The 13,585-nt window shown below is 45.8% G+C and overlaps 1 protein-coding gene across 2 annotated transcripts in view; it reads left to right on the top strand.

Annotated features, from left to right (window-relative positions):
* ANKLE2 (ankyrin repeat and LEM domain containing 2) overlaps nt 1-12,355 on the top strand; it is a 29,095-nt gene extending 16,740 nt beyond the window's left edge. For both annotated transcript variants that reach the window (XM_058158853.1, XM_058158854.1), the window contains exons 6-13: nt 1,118-1,240; nt 1,958-2,024; nt 2,338-2,519; nt 3,630-3,736; nt 4,639-4,823; nt 7,117-7,819; nt 9,276-9,407; nt 10,762-12,355. In XM_058158853.1, the coding sequence (XP_058014836.1) occupies nt 1,118-1,240; nt 1,958-2,024; nt 2,338-2,519; nt 3,630-3,736; nt 4,639-4,823; nt 7,117-7,819; nt 9,276-9,407; nt 10,762-10,987 (1,725 nt within the window). In that variant the 3' untranslated portion in view covers nt 10,988-12,355. The remainder of the gene's footprint in view (nt 1-1,117; nt 1,241-1,957; nt 2,025-2,337; nt 2,520-3,629; nt 3,737-4,638; nt 4,824-7,116; nt 7,820-9,275; nt 9,408-10,761) is intronic.
* The last annotated feature ends 1,230 nt before the right edge of the window (nt 12,356-13,585 follow it).

The following is a 13,585-nucleotide window of genomic DNA, read 5'->3' on the forward strand; positions in this document are numbered from 1 at the left end:
TCTGCATTGGCAACAGGAAGGGCATCCAGCCAGTAAACACTCTTGCTTGGTCCATTCAGTTGCTCAGACTCCACCCTGCAAGGGATGATGGGGTTGTTAAAAGATGATGATGATAATGCCACCCATCTTGCTGTTTGAAGCAACTCAGGTTTAGTGGGACCATTCGCATTTATCCTAGGAAATCAGTGAAAGATAGCGGTGGTAAATTCCTTCTATGAATTTGAGTGGAAAAGTGCTACTCATTTCAGTTGGATTCTGTCCAACACCAGACACGTCACTGGAAGGCAAAACAAAACTTACTTTGGCCATGTCATGCAGAGGAATTCACTGGAGAAAGCAATTATGGTTGGAAGAGTCAGTGGTAAAAGGAACCCAGGCCACCAAAGTGTTCTGACCCGGCTCCCAAACACGACAAACCCTCTGTAGTTGAAGCAATGATTCCTTTATTAGGAGCACCAGCAGCCCCGGCAAAAAGTTTCTCTCTCAACGCAGGCTAACAAGTCTGTCTGGCAGGGAGATGGAACAGCTGTCTGCCACATCTATTCATCTATACCCCCTGCCTTTTATCCCCAGAGCTAGGGTAGGGCTTCGCTAGCAGCAGTGGCTCTTCCGTCCCAAGGACCGGCCCATAGATTTCCACTGCTCTCCTCTCCTCTGCCTTCTGCGCATCCACGTCATGCACTGAACCCAGCTGTTCCTCCTCTTCCTCATCAGGCACCTCCAGACCTGAGGGCTGTTGACTCTCCATCTCAGGGCTGATGGATGACCTCTATCTCTGACAGCTCTGTTCCCTTTTCCCTCGGAACTCTCACTCCTTATTTTTGGCTTCCAGCACTCGTTTCTGCTGGCCTCAAGAATCCTTTGCTATCATCCCTAAAATAGAATTTTAGAATAGAAACGATTTTGGAAGGTAAAAAGCAGATCCGCCCAATCCGCACAGGAACGGTGTATTTTATATTTATTTATTTATTAAATTTTTATACCGCCCTTCTCCTGAAGGACTCAGGGTGGTGTACAGCCAGAGTAGAATAGAATAGAGTAGAATACAATAGAGTAGAATACAAAATATAAACATTATGTATAATAATGAATTATTCATACGTTTATTTTTTTGTAGGTATTTGATACTCCGCTGCACTTTGCTTGCAAGTTTGGAAATCCAGAGGTGGTCAGTGTTCTTGCTTCTCATCCGGGCATCGTAAAAAATCCAAAAAATAAATACAGTCAAACTCCAGCAGATGTAAGTTGCATTCAAAGCATATCGTAAAGCATTTCGGGTAGGGGGGGGGATATCGGGGGGCAGCTTCAAAAATTAAATTTCAAAAATTTAGGGGTTCTCTGCCCGGTTGCTGGGAGGGCGTGGCCATGGTGGGCGTGGCCTAGCTGCCCTCCTGCACCATGGCGGGGGGGGGGCGTTTTTGCCCTCCCCGTGCTCCGAAGGCTTTCCTTGAGCCTCTGGGGGGGGTGAAGATGGCCTCCCCAGGTTCCGAAGGCTGAAAACGGGCCTGTTTCCGGCCTTCCTGAACTTTTGGTAGGCCCGGTTTTCACCCTTCCCAAGCCTCCGCATGTGCCCTGCACTTACCTGCATCCAAAACAGGCCACATGGGGACTCCTGGGAAGGGACGGTAGGGTGAGATTTGGGGGTTCTTCAAACTGCACAGAATCTTAGCTAGGGGTTCTCCCAAAACCCTGCGAACCCCCAGCAGCCTCACCCCTGCATAAATGTCTTGATTTCCCATTAAAAACACTTCACACCTCAGCAACTTTAAGACATGTGGATTTCAATTCCCAGAATGCCTCGGCCAGCATGGCAGAGGCATTCTGGGAGTTGAAGTCCACATGTCTCAAAGTTGCTGCGGCTTTTGAAATGCTGCATTATAACTCAGTTCCCCTTTTAAGTACAAAACACGAGGCGACTTAACTGAACTAATACACCTTACTCCTCCTTGCCTAACAGGTGATCTGCGAAAGGAGCAAAAATAAATCGGCAGACCTGAAAGCAAAAATCAGGGAACACTTGGAAGGTTTGTATTTCACGTTGGCCGTCTACGTGTCTTCGTTCTACCACATCTGCTTTGGGGCGATTTGAAAAGCAAATGGCACAACACAAAACCAAAAGGATATTTAGTGTAGATTTTTTTTTTGACTGGTTTCAAACCAAGCCGTATTTAAGGAAATAAATATCTTAAAAATTTTTAATTTAAAGATTTGCAGGCGGTGATGAGGTTGAGAAATATTTCATGCACCAGCAGCAAGAGGTGGGAGCAGATGTGTAGAAAATTCTACTGGTTCCTTGGAGGCTCTCCGCCTGAATATTCCCTTTTGTTTTTGAACCAGGTCAGTGTTACGTGCCCCTCTTCAGAGCGGAAGACAATGCCACTTCACCCATGATTGGCGCCCCCTGGTCCCCAGATCAAACCGAGAGCAGCCCGGTCGCTTCTTTGCCCAGATACCTCGGCAGCCCCAAAGATCCAATGCTGACAGTGAGGGCTTACGCAGGGCCATTGAGTCCTTCCAAGGTAAGGAGAGCAAAGAGGCGTATTTCATTTTTGATGGCGTAATGCGAGACTGTGAGAATGAGCAGCATGGTGGCCTAGTGGTAAAGACGCTCACCTCCCACTCGGAAGGTGGAGAGTTAAATCCCAGGTGTTTCTCAGGCAGCAAAGAGAAAATTGCTGTGAACACCGCGTAGGTATCGGGAAGGGCATCTGGCCAGTAAACGCTCAACTCAATCCAGTTGCCCGACTCTACCTTGAATTAAGGCATTACAGGATCGTAAAAAAGGAAGTTATTTTTATTGTGGGACTGTGAAACTAGGATGAAGATGCCGAATCTAAAAATGAAGCAGGCATGGAAGTTGGCTGGGCAGGGGAGGTACAGGCAGTCCTCCATGTACGATCACAATTGAGCCCAGCATTTCTGTTGTTTAGCGAGACAGTTAAGCGCTAAGTGAGCTTTGCTCCACTTTATGAGCTTTCTTGCCACCTTTGTTAAGCGACTCCCTGCAGTCATGAAGTTAGTAGCATGGCAGCCAATCCGGCTTCCCCATTGACTTGGGTTGTCAGAAGACCCGGTCATTAATCCCTGTTTTTTCCCTGCTGCCGTTGTAATTTCAAACACTTGCTAAATGAATGGTCATAAGTCAAGGACTGCCTGTACATAAGTTAATAATAACAGTAATTATAACTCTAACAACATTACCATGTTTCCCCCAAAATAAGACATTCTCGGATAATAAGACCTCCCCCCAAAATAAACCCTCCCTGAAAATATTTAAATGCATGCGCAGCCAGTCCCTGCCATTTCCTCTGGTTAGGGTTAGGGAGACAGAGCTGAAAATCAGGTAATCAGGTATTATTTTGGGGTGCATCTTGCTCCATGCACCCCAAAATAATAAGACCTCCCCAAAAATAAGGCCAAGCGCTTATTTCGGGGTTAAAAAAATATATTTTTGGGAAAACACGGTATATTAATAATAATTTATCAGGCAGGGCTGTGCTACCCTGAGAGTCACAGAGGTCCCTAAATCGCCCACGCGGGACTTCTTCTCTTCCCTGAAGCATCAGGAAGCCAGCTGGCTATAAAAGTTGGGCTTTTGTTCCTTTCATCTCTCCTCTCCCTTTCGACAGGCAGAAGATTTCCGCAGGCTTTGGAAGACTCCACCTCGCGAGAGGGCGGAATATTTCTACCACCTCCGAAAATCTGATTTGGAAAGAGGGGTCGAGCGAGTTGGAAGGTATTTCAGACTCGGTGCCCGAAGCCAGATGGCAAAAGGCAGGGAAGAGTTCTGTTTCAACACCGTTAAAAAAAACAAACCTTTAAAACCAAGCACGAGCACCAAATAGACTAGCAAGAGCTGCAAGTAATCATTATCTCCATATATAAAAGTGAAAACCACTCACGCATCATCACGAAATCTCCATTGTATGAGTGCATAAAACAAACTGGCATTTTAGTGTGTGAATGCGACAAACAAGAAAACTGGGTGTGGGATAGTTCAGGGGTAGTCAACCTTTTTATACCTACCGTCCACTTTTGTATCTCTCTTAGTAGTAACATTTTCTAACCGGTTCCACAGTAATGCGCCGTCTATCGTCGTCTGCACATGCCTCTCGCACATCGTAGATTTGGTTGGGGGGGGGGCGCTGGCTACCAGCTCTGCTTGTCTGTTACAGCTGGGTGGTGTGGGGGGGAGATGCGCGAGCTATTCTGGGACAAGGCCCTTGTTTGCAGTCGCACTATAGCGCCATTTAGTTTCACTTACGTAACGTGAACTAAACTTACGCGCGGGCGATACAAATAGTACATTTTCAGAAATTTAAATTGTCACAGGGAATTTTATGAAAACCTAATGAAAATGTTTTTAAATAATGCTATGAAAATTTTTTTTAAAAATTAAAAAAAAAAAAAAAAGGAAAGCGCTTCTGTATCGGACAAAACCCCTAGCGCCCACCATGAAAGCTGGAACGCCCGTTAGTGGGCAGTAGGAACCAGGTTGACTACCACTGGGATAGTTTTTGTATCTAAAGTGCAGTCCTGAGGCGGATCGTTTTTTAAAAAAATGTCTTTCAGTGAATTTGCTGTCAAAAATTAATTTCATACCATCACAAACAATTCGTTCTATCTCATTTATTGCAGGGAGTTAGCTCATGAGCTGGGATTCCCTTGGGTCGAATACTGGGAATTTCTGGGCTGTTTTGTTGACCTGTCTTCCCAGGAGGGATTAGGGCGTCTAGAAGATCACTTGAGTCAACAACAGGAAATGAGCAGTAATGCTCAGCTAGGAGAAAACGAGGCCCACAACAAACCTCCGCAGTCTCATGGTAAGATTGAAGACTGAATTAGGGACCTTGGTTGGGTGGTTTAAACCAGGGGTCTCCAACCTTGGTCCCTTTAAGACTTGTGGACTTCAACTCCCAGAGTTCAATGGCTGACTCAGGAATTCTGGGAGTTGAAGTCCACAAGTCTTAAAGGGACCAGGGTTGGAGACCCCTGATTTAAATGGATTACTTAATCTCCAAAGCAAATTTAGCCAAAGCTGCTAATGCTTCAAAAAGTCCCAGGAGAAAGCTAGCTGGTGGAGTACAACATGGCCCCTTTACGACCTGTGGACTTCAACTCCCAGAGTTCAATGGCTGACTCAGGAATTCTGGGAGTTGAAGTCCACAGGTCGTAAATGTGGTTCTCAGTCCTCCAGGTCAAGGTTGTCCCAAAGGTGCTTTTTTCAAGAGGCAACTGGACTTTCTGGTTTTTCTTTGAAGACCTTTCGCTTCTCAGCCAGGTCAGAGCTGAAGAAGCTTCTTGGATTGAGAAGTGAAACGTCTTCAAAGAAAAACCAGAAAGTCCAGTTGCCTCTTGAAAAAAGCACCTTTGGAACAAAGGGCCTATTAGCTGCCCACCCCTGGTTAAAAAGCATTGGTGGTATCTGCATAACCAATTGCATTTTTATTCATTAAATCTCCATCATTTTCTGAATCCATAATTGCAAAAAGTAAATCATTACGTTGCAATCAACTAAGACCTGGACCTGTAAGATTAAATTTGGGGAATAGGACAGCCGGCACCTCTAAACCTTGACATCCTGAAGATGTATGGACTTCACTCCCAGAAAGCCAGTATGGTTGGCTGGGGAATTCTGGGAGTTGAAATCCACACATATTCAAATTGCAAGATTGAGAAACCCTGTTTTAGACATCATTATCTTTTAACAACCCCATAATCCCTTACCAGGGTGGAGTCTGGGCAACTGAATGGAGCTGCGTGTTTATGGGCCGGATGCCCTTCCTGTTGACAGTGCGGAGTTATATTCAGCAGATATATTCTCAGTGTACCCAGAGAGAGAAATATCAGCCTTTACCTAGGATCGAACTCACAGCCTCCTGATTGTGAGGCGGGAGTTCCACCTCTAGGCCACTGCACCACTCCAAACCCTGCTCCTTTAAAAATGAAGGATACCTGTCAAATCAAAGAATGGTGCCTCTCCCTGTAGTCTCAACCCACTCCAGGGAATGGATGGGAGAGATTTTCATTTAAATGTAAAATAGATTCAGAGGAAATTTCCACTCTCTTTAAATAGGAACACTAAGAAACAGAAGCACTATTGACAAGACCAATGGCAGGGGTGGGCTTCAAAAATTTTAGCAAGGAGTTCGCTGTCTGGTTGCTGGGTGGGCGTGGCCTAGGTGGGTATGGCCTAGTCAGCCTCCTGCACCACGGTCTCTCCAGGCTCTGGAGGCTTTCCTTGAACCTCTGGGAGGGCAAAAACAGCCTCCCCAGGCTCCGGAGGCATTCCCGGACTTCCGGTAGGCCTGTTTTTCACCCTCCCCAAGCCTCCACACACGCCCTGCACTTACCTGCATCCAAAAGAGGCTGCGTGGGGACTCCTGTGAGGGGCGGGATGGGGTGGGCGGGGCCAGCCAGGAGTGGGATTTGGGTTTCTCGAAACTGCACTGTTGTGGCTCCCGCCCCCGAACCTGGCCCCATGCCCAAAAGTGCCTTGGAGCCAGGCCTGCTGCCAGAAAGTGACGTGGACAGTGAGGGGGAAGGGCCATCAGGACTTACCTCGGAAGCACCGGCCTCCCTGGATCAGCTCCAGGAGCCAGAAGCAGGCCAAGCGAAAGAGATAACGAGGCCTCCTTCTCCTGACTCTTTCCCCCCCCCCCCCCGGCCACACCTGCAGACCCAGTTGACAGCAATCGGGCTTGGCTCAATCCCAGGTTTCGTAGGCAGGAGAGGAGGGAACAACAGAAGCAGGGGAGGGTCAGGCCTAGGAAGTGCTGAGTCGTGGAGCCACACTCCACAGGATATAAAAGGCAGCAAGAGCTGGTGTGTCTCTGTATCATTCAAATCCACGGATTGACTAGAGCTGAAGGTTGTGACTCACCAGCGTCTTGGCAGCCAATGAGGGCTCTTGGCATATGCTAGCTCTTTTGCTGCCAGAGCTGATAAGAGCCGGATAATTAAGCCATCGTTTGGACGGAGGCGAGGAGGACATAACATGCACAGAACCTTAGCTAGAGATTCTCCCGAACCCCCAGCGGCCCACCCCTGCTATCTCATCAACCCAGAAGCCTACAGTTTGGTCCACACCGTTTTTGTTTTTTGTTCACGTCACAGGTAAAAGTAAAAACTGTAATTCCGTCTCCGTTGGAGCGTTTCTCGACGACGACGATATGAGTTTGGAAGAAGTGAAAAACAGGCAAAACGCGGCCAGAAATTACAGCCCGGTCATAGCGCCCAACGAACCGACCATCGGTAGCTTTGAAAGCTCCAAGTGTGACATTCTCTCCATCGAACACACAGGCACTATCATGCCAAGGACAAAAACCTCCATCCGGCCGGCCGAAAAAGGAGACCCCGTCAGTAAAAACGGATATTGTAGTCCGACCACTAGTGATGAACGGACAGGAGGGCACAGGAGGCATCCCAGCCAGGAAGAAAACTTTCAGTTCCCTGTTGCCAACTTAATGGATAAATTTGATCAACTCTCTTGCCAGGATCCGGCCGTGGCGAGGGAATGCTCGCCCTCAGGCAAGCCGAGCCAGAAGGTGGCAAAAACGTGGAAATGCCAGGAGCAACTGCCTAAAATGGCTTCCCTGCTTTCTAAGGCAGGGGCAGCTGCCCGGAAGAGCAAGGATGTCAAAAGCAGGAAGGAAGACGGGGACCCTCAAGAGGCAGAAAGACCCTCGGCGGAAACCGAGGTCAGGCCTGGGGAGAGAAAGCCGTCGGGCGCTTTGGAATCGCAGCCCGAGACGTCCGTTCCTGGTTTACTAAAAACGCCTTCCTCAAACGGGAAAACTAAGCAGATGTTCCTTTTAGGGTATGAAAGGGGGTTTTGGGTACAGAAAGGGGGTTTCTTTGTGGACTCCACAGTAGGAAATATATTTTAAGGACATTTTCTACAGCCAACTGCTAACTTGTAATGTTCGTTTAATAGATAACAGGTAGTCCTTGGTAGAATAGTGGTTAGAATGAACATGTAGCTTACTGCTGTGATAATGTGATGGACATCTGTTCCTGTAAAATGGAAAAGAGGGGTTTGAGCTATTCATGGTTAACGCTGGGCTCAAAACCTCTGTGGGGCTTGCATGTGTTAAGTATGATTCTTACATTGGGTTAGTTTCTTTAGGGCTCTCTATTGTGGGAACCCACTGACTTGGTTAACAGAATAAGAAAATTAGTAGAGTGAAGTAGCATAGACTAGACTAGAATAAGGGATGGGATGGGATGGGATGGGATGGGATGGGAGAGTTGGAAGGGACCTTGGAGATCTTCTAGTCCAACCCCCTGGTTAGGTAGGAAACCCTACACCACTTCAGACAACTGGTTATCCAACATCTTACAAACTTCCAGTGTTGGAGCACTCACAACTTCTGGAGGCAAGTTGTTCCACTGATTAATTGTTCTGTCAGGAAATGTCTCCTTAGTTCTAAATTGCTTCTCTAGATTAATTTATGCCGTGCGAATCCTGAAACTGGGTTAGTTTAGTCCTCAAGCATCTTTGTGCAAGTCCTTCAATATTGTGGCCAATTGATTCATGTGCACAAAATTAAAAAGCAAGAGCTATACCAATGTATAGAAGCATGTGACTTCTATACTGCTTCATAGTGCTTTACAGCCCTTTCTGAGCGGTTTATAGAGTCAGCCTCTTGCCCCCAACAATCTGGGTCCTCATTTTACCCACCTCAGAAGGATGGAAGGCTGAGTCAATCTTGAGCAGGTCAGGATCAAACTCCTGGCTGTGGGCAGAGTCAGCCTGCAATACTGCATCCTAACCATTGTGCACCATGGATGCATGGGAGGAAGGGAGGGACAACAACAATAGCACTTATATACCTCTTCTTAGTGCTTTTACAACCCTCTAAGCAGTTTAGGATTAAGCCTCTTACCCCCAACAATCTAGGTCCTCATTTTACCCACCTTGGAAGGTTGGAAGGCTGAGTCAACCTTGAACTGGTCAGGATTGAACTGTCAGCAGTGGGCAGAATTGGCCTGCAATATTGCATTCTAACCACTGCGCCATCACAGCGCTCTTAATTTTGTTCAAGGTGAAAAGAGCTTGTCCAGTTTTATGAGCCTCTTGGTGTGTTATTTATTCACCCCAGGGGGGTGGTCATCCGAGGTGAAAAATTGCTCAGTTGGGGAACACTCTCAGCAAAAGCCCAGACGTTTTTTTTTTTTTTAAATGCTGAAATATTTCTGAGAGATTAGCGAGTAAGCTTCTCTGCCTTTGGTGGTGCACAGCTGCCTAATCCAGCTCGTCTTCCTTTGCTTAGCGATCAACCGTCAAAATGGGACGACGACGTGTTAATGGCATTACTCAGCGTTGAGATCGACCCCCAGAAGTACCCCGCTATTTACAAGTGGAGCGAGTCGGTACGAGCTTATCCTGCTGCTGAACGACGAAGGTACATCATGTGAAGCATTGAAACAGTTTGTTGGGCACATCCCTTTGCGTTGGTGTCACATCAGGGGTGAAATGCTACCGGTTCGGACCGATTCACTTGAACCGGTAGTAAAAAAAAGGCTACCGGTTCAAGTGAACCGGTATTTCTGATGATCAGCTGTGCCGCATGATTTCCTGCTTTCTAGCAAATCTAAATTGCACGGCACAGCTGTTTCCCCCGCCGTTCTACTTACCTTTGCAGACTCAGAAAGGCTTCTTAATCTTCCTTTTCCACCGCTGCGCAGTAGTGCTTGTGCGCATGTGTGTGAAGCGAACCAGTAGCAAAGCGAATGGTAGCAGACTTCAGAGCATTTCACCCGTGTCACATCCATTCTAGGATGCTGGGAGTAAAAAGCTACAGTGCACCAGTGTTGTCGGTTGTCCTTTCTCTTTATCCCCAGTAATTAAAACCACTCGGGTGACTTAGTTTGAGAACCTGTTTTGTGTGCAGTGGTTGTGAAAGATACCCAACTAAAATTATCCACTAGTTGGGTTTTTGCTAACCCAACTCACCTCTCTTCCTCTCTGAGAAAAACACATTTTTAAAAGGACACAACTGCTTTCTCCTCCAGATAACATTTTAAGGTGCAAAGGAAAGGGTGTTGGAGCAAATTTTGGGGTCAGTGTTTCCCAACCTTGGTTTCTTGAAGAGGGTGGACTTCCAGCTTCCCAGCTGGCTGGGGCATTCTGCAGAGTTGAAGTCCACCCATCTTCAAGTCAACAAGGTTGAGAAACATTATTTTGGGCAAAGACACCAATGTTTGCATCTCTCTTCTTTTTCTCTGTTGCCTTGCTATGGTCAAGAAACTCTTGGTTACTTCCTACTTCGCTCAGTGGCTAAGACGCTGAGCTTGTCGATCGAAAGGTTGGCAGTTCAGCGGTTCAAATCCCTAGCGCCGTGTAACAGGGTGAGTTCCCATGACTTGTCCCAGCTTCTGCCAACCTAGGAGTTTGAAAGCACACAAAAAAATGCAAGTAGAAAAATAGGGACAGCATTCCATGCGCCTTTGGCGTTGTCATGCCGGCCACATGACCATGGAGATGTCTTTGGACAGCGCTGGCTCTTCGGCTTTGAAACGGAAATGAGCAGCGCCCCCTAGAGTCAGGAACAACTAGCACATATGTGCGAGGGGAATCTTTACCTTTACTTAAGACCTGCACTTAATTACAAATAATCTATAAAAGCCACAGCAAACTTTTTTCTGGCTCTCTTTTTCTAACAGTTCTGTGACGACCCATCGCTCTGCAGAAAGTCAGAGAGCCGTTTCTCCACTTTTGCTGTCCGTTCTAACAAAATCACTGCCTTTTCCCGACAGGTGGTCCAGCCCTTCCCTGAAAGGGTTCCCCAAGGGCCCAGCCAGCCCCAGCCCTGCCAGAAACCTTCCCTACTTCAGCCCAGGAAAGAACAGCCCCGGGAAGTACAACGCAGCGGCCGGCGGCTTCTCTCCGGATTTAGGGAGCCCGGGACGGTATACGCCAGCGTACGTGAACTACATCCTTCTCTCCAAGAGGCAACATTTCTCAGGACTGCCTAATCATTAGGATGGGCTTTCAGCCACCTCTGGCCGTGAAAATGTTGGAAGTGAAGGAAATTTTGGATGGTGGAAACCCTTGACGAGATGGTTTTTGTGACCACTTTTAATTTATTTATTCTTGGAAGAGGGCTGCTGGAAGTAGGGAGAGGGGGGAAGAGAAAAAGCATTCCATTTATACCGGATCGTCAGAGTCTCGTAAGGTTAGGAAGTTAAACCTGAAAGGCCTCTGAACGGGAAGCCTAAATCTCGAAGTTTAGGGATTCATGGCTAGAAGGGACGTTTTTGGACTTGAGGAATTACAAATTGAAGTCCAGTCTACCTGTAATTTTCTCTCTCTCACTCACTCTCACTTTCAATCTCTCTCTTTCAAGCTCTTTTATTCCTCTTTTTCTCAACCTGTCTCTCTCTCTCTCACTCCATCTTTCTCTTTCATTTTTCTCTTTCTCATTTTCAATCTGTCTGTCTCCCAATCTCGCTCACATATTGGGATCCTCGTGACTATAAACACCTGTAAAGAGAATTTTCCATGATCGTAACCCATCTTCTAGTTGGGCCAATAAGTCACTTCAATCCCAGTAGATACGGGCGCAGATTCGCAGTTTCTTTGCAATCTGGTCTAATTAGGTTCGTTAAGCATAATGGGGGCCTACGTTGAACCTTTAAGAGAAGCTAATAAAAGTTATAAATAACACAAGTGAATTATTTCCCCCCTCCCATTCGCCCTTCTTCGTTTCTGGTTTTGGGGGGGTGGGGCAGACTTTGCAGCTTCCACAGAAAAGCTCCTAAGCAGCAATAAAGCAGTTTTCCTTTCACAGCTAAGTTCATCACTGCATCTCACGGGAGCGTATATAGCATCGATATTAACTCCGTGTTTGATGAAACCGCTAGAACAGATTACATCTACTCTGCTGTTAATTTGAAATCCCACGCTGTTTAATGATGGCTAATTTCTGAGTTTCCAACATTTAAGACTAAACCTGCCCCAAATAATGCTTATATTCACTGCAGGCCATTTTTTTTTAATAGCAGCGCTACATACTGCAAAGGTCTATTCTTGTGCAAAAAAAAAAAAGGGAAAGGAAAAAAAGGATACAAAATGAAATTGTTAAATCATAGGGCTTGAAGAGCACATTATTTACAGCACACTAACTTGAAATAATCACAGCATCAGGAACTACACCGGTGGTTTCCTTACCCACGTGTAACCCACATTTTATATACTACCTGTTTGATGTTTTTGGTACTAAAACTTCAGAACTACACTCAAAGACTCTTCCAGTTTTATTAGTGCCTTTTGTATCTTTTACGTTTGGTATTCCTGTCTTGCTTTTCAATGGGTAAAGTTCCCTTATGTATTAAACACATTTTAACTTTCCACTTTTGCAGGTTTTTTTATAGTTTAAAAGATTCCAAGAAGTACTGTAACCATCTATTTATTTTATATATGTAATATAAGTGTGTCCTATACATAAAACGAAAAATTTAATTGATTTAAGGATCATTTGGAATAGAAACCAGTTTTAGGAACAGCTCCCTCTTCGGTCACCCAGCTTTTGCGATCAATATTCTCCAAAAAGTATAACAACTTCTCCAGGTTTGTACTAAATGACATATCAAACCAGTGGTAAAATCTGAACTGGTTTACCACTGGTTTGCTGGCCCCGCATTCGCAGCCCACACCAAATGCGAACTTCGTGCAGAAAAATACAACTTCACTAGGTAAGTAGAATGGGGGATACACACAGCTGTGCCACACAATTTAGCTTCACAAAAAGCAGGATTTCCTGCTTTCTAGCGAATATAAATCATGCGGCACAGCTGATCGTCGGGAATACCGGTTTGGCCGAACTGGTAGCTTTTTTCAGTTGAACTGGTAGCTTTTATAACTACTACCAGGGCGAGCCAGTAGCATTTCATCCCTGTATCAAAGTGAACTTCTCTTAAGTCCTAAAGACTGATGTGTATTTTGGGGAGGGAGAGGAATGCGCCAGAGTTCTGTAGTGCAATGTTGCGATAAAAAGGCAGTTTCTAAAAAAAAAATCCCTTTAGTGTAGCATGATTTCTGAAATTCAGCCTTTATGCTTAAAGGTGCCCTAACGCGCATTACACCTTGTCTACATAAATGGTACAAAGCCAGATAGGGCTATCGTAGACCGCTACAGGTCTTGTGTGAAGCTTACTCCACGGTATAAAGGAAAGCATTCCTGCTTAGCCAGCCACCGCAAATTAAAACCATAGGCAACTGACCAATTTCCTTTGCTTTTTGTTAATACTTTTATACTCAAAAGATGTTTCTGGGAGCATAAACGTTGTTAGTACTTTTTTTGTTGAGATGTCTAAAGAAAGGTCAAAGAATTGCTCTTGAAAATATTGTCTAAAACGGACTTGTGTAATTTTTCCCCCCCTTTGGTCAATGTGTTAATGTGAATTTTAAACAAGCTTATTAAATTTGTTTATTTAAAAATGCCTTCTCTCCATTAATTGGTGGGTTGTTGGTTAGAAGGGACTAGCCCTAGGCTCTGAAGACAGCTGCAGAGGCCACAGGAAGCATGTTAATCTCATTCTACTCAGCTATAGATCTTAGATGCTGAAAAGGACCAGGCCG

The sequence above is a fragment of the Ahaetulla prasina genome, chromosome 15, assembly GCF_028640845.1.
Source record: "Ahaetulla prasina isolate Xishuangbanna chromosome 15, ASM2864084v1, whole genome shotgun sequence".
Taxonomy (NCBI): domain Eukaryota; kingdom Metazoa; phylum Chordata; class Lepidosauria; order Squamata; family Colubridae; genus Ahaetulla; species Ahaetulla prasina.